The sequence below is a fragment of the Hordeum vulgare genome, chromosome 1H, assembly GCF_904849725.1.
Source record: "Hordeum vulgare subsp. vulgare chromosome 1H, MorexV3_pseudomolecules_assembly, whole genome shotgun sequence".
NCBI lineage: Eukaryota > Viridiplantae > Streptophyta > Magnoliopsida > Poales > Poaceae > Hordeum > Hordeum vulgare.
Genome location: NC_058518.1, coordinates 482897682 through 482904520, shown reverse-complemented (window position 1 = coordinate 482904520; position 6839 = coordinate 482897682). Strand labels below are relative to the sequence as shown.

The following is a 6839-nucleotide window of genomic DNA, read 5'->3' as shown; positions in this document are numbered from 1 at the left end:
GCTGGGACGGCGGCTCGCGCGAGGATGGCAGGCAGGTGGGGGCTCGCGCGACCAGATCTGACGGTCAGCGGGCCCTAATCTGACGGCTGCTGCGCGACCGGCGCGAGCCCTCGGGCCGCCGCGCGGGCGCCTAGCACTACCCTAAAAATAATCATCGTATATGGCCTGAAACTGCCAACACTTTGTTGACCACACTTGTCCTACCTATTTCATTACAGACAAATTTACATCTCCTTGCATGCAGACCGTGAGCTGATCTGAGAATCAACATGTGATCCATCGTCCAATCACACGACTCCATTCTCCAACAAAATCCTAGACCTAGCCACAACCTATCTCCTTTCTTCGGCTCTCACGTTGCCACGTCCTGAGGGATGACGAGATCTCCACTGCACCAATTGCATCGAAGATTAAGATTTTATCTGTCTATCTCTATTTTGTCGGCACACACACACACAGAGAGACCCGAGCTCAATCCCGTATGTTAGCCCCAATACCTTAAATAGCTACATCCTCCACTCGTCTCAAACCATCTCCACACTCACTCTTCAGTGTTCACTATTTGGAGAACACACGACACACCTCTAGCCTTAGGAGCGCAATGGCGACTACCACCATGTCCCTCTCCTCGGCCTTCGCCGGCAAGTCGGTGAAGAACGTGGCTTCCTCAGCTCTCTTTGGTGAGGCCCGCGTCACTATGCGGAAGACCGCTGCAAAGGCCAAGCAAGTTTCATCGGGCAGCCCATGGTACGGTGCCGACCGTGTGCTCTACCTCGGTCCGCTTTCCGGGGAGCCCCCGAGCTACTTGACCGGTGAGTTCCCTGGCGACTACGGTTGGGACACCGCCGGGCTCTCGGCTGACCCCGAGACCTTTGCAAAGAACCGGGAGCTTGAGGTGATCCACTGCAGGTGGGCCATGCTCGGTGCGCTCGGATGCGTCTTCCCCGAGCTTCTTGCGCGCAATGGAGTCAAGTTCGGTGAGGCTGTATGGTTCAAGGCAGGCTCCCAAATCTTCAGCGAGGGTGGCCTCGACTACCTCGGCAACCCTAGCCTCGTGCATGCACAAAGCATCCTTGCTATCTGGGCATGTCAAGTCGTGCTCATGGGCGCCGTTGAAGGGTACCGCATTGCTGGTGGCCCACTCGGTGAGGTGGTTGATCCACTCTACCCTGGCGGCAGCTTCGACCCGCTCGGCCTAGCCGATGACCCAGAGGCATTCGCGGAGCTCAAGGTAAAAGAGGTCAAGAACGGGCGCCTTGCCATGTTCTCCATGTTTGGCTTCTTCGTGCAGGCTATTGTCACCGGCAAGGGCCCCCTCGAGAACCTTGCTGACCATCTCGCCGATCCTGTCAACAACAACGCATGGGCGTTTGCCACTAACTTTGTTCCCGGCAAGTGAGGCGTTGGCCCTAGTTAGCTGCGAGTTGTAGCCATTAAGGCGACTACACTGAACTGCACCCGTATTGTGTGGTTTTGTAACATCATAGTGTAAATTACAAGGATCTTTCAGGAAATTGCTTGATCTGCCCTCTTTCTTCATGTCCTAGATCTAGCCTACATGTTGTTCCATGAGAAATGAGAACGATTAATACTTGAGCTATTTGTTGTTCCATGAGAAATTGAGAATGATAATTACTTGGGCGTTGTTTAACGAGAAGTTGCTCTTGGTGATGGCAACATATGCTCTACTAAGAGGGTAGAGCCGTAGTCGCATAAATAGGTGGTCCATCTTGACCATGATGTCTGTTCGTTTGTACGTATGGTGATCTCCCAAGCATTGTACAACGAGTCATTCTGTTTTGGTTTTGGTGCATTCACATGCAATTTTTCTGAAAGGTCGACAAAAAACAGAGCAAGATAGAGACTTGAAGTGTGCAAGGGCAATGGAACCCTGTAAATATGGTGAAAGCGTTTCACTCTGATGTTGTCAATGGCTCGACGATCAATTTCCTCATCAATTGGTCAACTGTGCGTCGTCCCAAAAAACTCGGTTTCCATGTCTTTGCTTCGGCCCTGCTATGCTAGCGCCGACGCCATGGAAGGTCCACTCACCCTCTCCTCCCTCTGTCCGGTTCTAATTTTCTAAGTCTTGTGTCATGCAAATCCACCAAATTGGATGGCTACTCTTCCTATAAAACCTGAACTGAGTTCTAATTTATTTAAACAGTTCTACACTATATGTATATGTTGCTCTGTTTACTATCTGTAATCCAAAGCTCTATGATGAGATTTGGTGCGGTTAGTAGGAACTTCACAATAGCATCCATTCTTTCCGACCCCTTTGGATGGTGGTATTAGATTAGAAGATGTTGGGTGAATGAGGCTCATGAAAGATTTTCGACTGAGTGTGTTTACTCTTCACTTTTTTCATAAACCTTAAACACATGAAAGAAATAGAAGAAAATGACGTGCAAATGCTCAGGTGTGAAAAACATGTAATCTTCTCTCTCTCCCTCTCTCCCTCTCTCTCCCTCCCTCCTCTCTCTCTCTCTCTCTCTCTCTCTCTCTCTCTCTCTCTCCAGAGAGAGCGGTACTACCGCTCAGGCAGAGGGCATCTAATCGGAGTGGATGGTAGGGGCTGGTAGTACGACCGGAGCGGTATTATCACTGCCAGGAGTGGTACTACTGCTCATAAGAGGTAGTACCACCTCCTACATCTGCTCGGGTATCAGGTGCGGTCCCAACCGAGAAGAACCAAGAATTTCCGGCATGGCAGTAACAGGATGTACTACCGTCCAGTACTACCGCAAAGACCGACACCAAAAGTGTCGAAACCCATGGACAGCAGTACTAGCCAACGGTACAAGCTGGGCCACTACAGCCCTCGAGCGGTACTATCTCCGGCCCGGGCGGTACTACCGATGATAAGAGGTAGACCACACGCAACAGTTGAAAAGCATGAATACCAGAACTGCCATATCTCCGAATTGAGCAAAGTCAAGCTTGTTGAATTCAGGACGACAAGAGATATCCAACAGCGACTGGTTATCTTAAGAAGATGCGGTATATAAATGCCAATGATATAGAGATGTGAAAACCTCTATGAGTGAAGAACCGACAAAAACTCCAACATCGAAAACATCATAGAAGATGCATATGGAGTCCGTTTTCGATGAACTCGAGCTTGTCATAAAGATGATCATAAGCTCTAAAACTCACAAAGAGAAACACCAAACAAGAACCAGTAAATATGATGCAAGGATGCAAATGGTTTGAGCTCTCAACAAATGATACGATCAAGCTACTCACTTGGGAGCCCCCCTTGACAGTATGACAATCTATCCTAAAATAGAAAAACTATCAAGGGAAAACCTATACCTTGCACATAGTCCACTTGAGCTAGATGATGGCGATCTTGACTTCTCAAGATGGACCACCTTTCTTGATTGTGTTGGCTTGATGAAGACTAGTTGATTGCTCCCCATACTCACTACTAGATCATGGATGGCGCGCGTTGCTGCGCCCATCCATTTCTTGGACATAATAATAGGAATTATGAGGAGACATGGAAGATGAAGTTTAATTTGCATGAAGATGTTTCTTGAGGGTATTTTGTGTTAGCTCAAAAAATAATAGTAGTGAAACCATATTGGGGCTTGATATTAGTTTTATAAGTCATTTCGAAATGTTTGAAGCAAAAATGTTAAAGCGTTGGAACCAGATATCAATATCAGGTACAATACTAAGACTACTTATGCCCGCAAGATGAAGACACTTGAAGAAAGAGGAGTAGAAACATCATGAGAGGTCTTGGCTCAAACCCACTTCATCGTCCTAAGAAAGCAAAGTTAGGACATCAGCCCAATATTATAGAGTTTCAAACATCACAAGTGATATATGATAAAAAAAATGCTTCACTGGTAAAAATACCAAAATTAAATAGTTGAGATTCATTTCACGGGGTATTGAATAGTTTGAGAAAACTTTCAGGGAGGGAACGGAGATATTCAAGTGATGCTTCTTTTTTCCATGACATTATTTCCAAAGGATTTTATTAACGCACAAAATAATAATCCCTCGGTATATTATATGGCATCCCAAGCACAAAATAATCTATCGATGCCAACGATAGAATGAGATATTCTAGACCCGAATGAGAAAACTATGAATTAGTCAGTCCTTGAGGAACTACTTCAACTCCAAAATTTAAAAATATGCAAAGAAAGTCATCCATATATTAATTCAATAATAATGATCTGCAGCTTAGTTGGACTTACATCAAACAACTTGTGTACACAAATTTAAAAGCTGCAAAAATTGAACAGCAGTGGCACAAATTGTTGAACATAAATCTGAATGGTTATGGATTCAATATGAAGTGGGAAATCCTTTTCGTCGATGCCCTGCAAAATTCTTTAAATGAATTAGATTAGAGAAAATATGATATAGGAATTTATGTATTTTGCTATGTTGATGCTAAAGATAGATGAGATGCATCGTGTGATGACTTTCCAAGGGCTTCCAAGGCCGGAGACCAATCATGATGTAGTTTGTGTGGTATATATTAAGGTCACCATACATGTTCAGCAACGGAATTGCAACAGGCGGAAAGCTCATGACTGCACTCAGTGCTCACAATGTGCAGCCTGCTCTTCTTGTTGGCCTAATAGTAAAAGACCTTACCAAAGAAGAGAAATAAATTATAGAACGGAGATGTAGCTCACACCTAATAGCTAAGGTATGTGTCAGCCTTGCCACTCTCCTACAGACTACATTATACAGTGGTCAGGAAATTCATCTTAGCTTAGCACTCCATGTTAACTAACCTGATTGCCATTGCAAATAGTCAACTCATCAATATCTCTTCCAATAAAATTCCAGAACCAGCCTCAAAAAGTCCCCAAACAATATCACATAACCTGCAGCAAAAAGAGAAACGATAAAAAAATTTAGGACGAGTAGGACTGATTAGATGGAAAAGGTAACGGGAGGAAAAATAGATGCAGACATAGCAGACTGGTGGAAAAGCATGGCCAGTTGACATGGTACTGAGGGACAAACATAGCTTACATACATAGCACAGAAAAATTGTACCGCACCTCCACCATCCATCGCCATGGCTCCCTCTACTGCCATAAACTGCTATACGAAACACATGAGTGCTTGACTCCTCGCTTGAAAAACGGTGTATGAACTTCCTTGCATCAGTCGGTGAGACCTTCTGTGCATCGATTGGTGAGCATTGTATGCACAAGTGATCTGAGCAATCATGGGGCATAAAACCATGGACGGTAAAATATGAGAGGATTAGGTGTGGAGTAATTACCTGCTCAGAAGCCATATGAGATTATGAGTTGCTGAAGTAAAAATATAAAAAATTCGATTAAAAATCTCAAAGATATGCCCATGTCAATTGATCACAACCAACAGATATGTCACCTGTATGCACAAGTTGGATTGAGAGGAAATCGGTATAACGTAATTATTTGGTGGAAGAAGGAAACATACATGAACTGGGGAAGGAAGTATAGGGGACCTAGTCACCTAGCGGAGCATCATGCTGAAGGATGTTTTGTTGCCGGAGTGAAAAGGATGTGTGAAGAGTTGTAGGGAAGGACATGTACCGTGAGGCAGCGGAAAGGATAGGACATCCCCCGCCATGAATTTGTGCACAGTAACCGAAGAATGATTATGGCCTTCAAATACGAGCAGAACAGTTTCGATCAGATGAAGGTCGGCTTGCATCACCCGCATCCCTCCATTTCTCCCTCTGATGGATTGGCCTCGCGTCGAATGGATCGAGCGGCCCCCGCCTCGTCTAGATCGCGAGCGTGGCCTGGATCCAGAGTAGAAGTAAAATTGTTGTAATCTTGCGTATCAATTTATCCTGCAAACACAACAGGAACACAAATTTTGAACAAAAAGAGATCCCAGCCATCTGTCTTTGTTGAGAAATCTTCAGATCGGAGGAACCAAATGAACCAGTAGGAAGAAGATAGGAGCGGAAAGAACACACCGTGGAATTGTTTATACTGCAGATATGAAGGAGCAGAAGGGGCGAACCGATGGCCACTGCTGCTCCACGAATTGATGAAACAATGGTGAATTCCTAGCAAACCAATAACACCACGCTGCCACCAGACAATCAATCCATGAAGGCCACTCAGATGGCTGAGGAACATGGGCGTGAGTGCAGCCACAGTTGTCTCCATCGCGTGTTGTCTTCTGTTGGGGAAGGCGGAGGGCCAGAGTGGAGGCCGATGGAGATTCGCGAGGAGCCGGCGCGGGGCAAGTCACCACCATGGTGTCTGAATTGTGGACACAAAAGGGCATCGGTGGGAGGCGAGGAATAACACGACCGAAGCGGAAGTCATTGTCCCTTCGTGGTCCAACTGATGGGCCTTGCTTTCCCTTGCTGCTTGCTAGAAGGGCTACATGGCCCAATCAACCAGAGGCGTCGGAACAAGCCACGGGAGTAGCTCCCCCAGGACAACATGCCCAGTTTGCAGGAAAGATGCGCTACATGTGCATCCAACGGACGAAAAGGGCCAGATCAGGACAGTGGATGGCTGATTGTCTTCTGTTCGGGAAGGCGGAGGGCTAGAGTGGAGGCCGATGGGGATTCGTGAGGAGCCACCGCCGGTCAAGTCGCCACCATGGTGTCTGAATTGTGGACACAAAAGGGCATCGGTGGGAGGCGAGGAATAACACGACCGGAGCGGAAGTCCCTGTCCCTTCGTGGTCCAACTGATGGGCCTTGCTTTCCCTTGCTGCTTGCTAGAAGGGCTACATGGCCCAATCAACCAGAGGCGTCGGAACAAGCCACGGGAGTAGCTGCCCCCAGGACAACAGGCCCAGTTTGCAGGAAAGATGTGTTACATGTGCATCCAACGGACGAA

The 6839-nt window shown here is 46.6% G+C and overlaps 1 protein-coding gene across 1 annotated transcript; it reads left to right on the top strand.

Annotated features, from left to right (window-relative positions):
- Nucleotides 1-516: 516 nt before the first annotated feature.
- On the top strand, nt 517-1600 carry LOC123447768 (chlorophyll a-b binding protein of LHCII type 1). Its single transcript, XM_045124434.1, has one exon. It carries the CDS (start codon nt 602-604, stop codon nt 1397-1399), a length of 798 nt encoding a protein of 265 aa, XP_044980369.1. The 5' UTR covers nt 517-601; the 3' UTR covers nt 1400-1600.
- The last annotated feature ends 5239 nt before the right edge of the window (nt 1601-6839 follow it).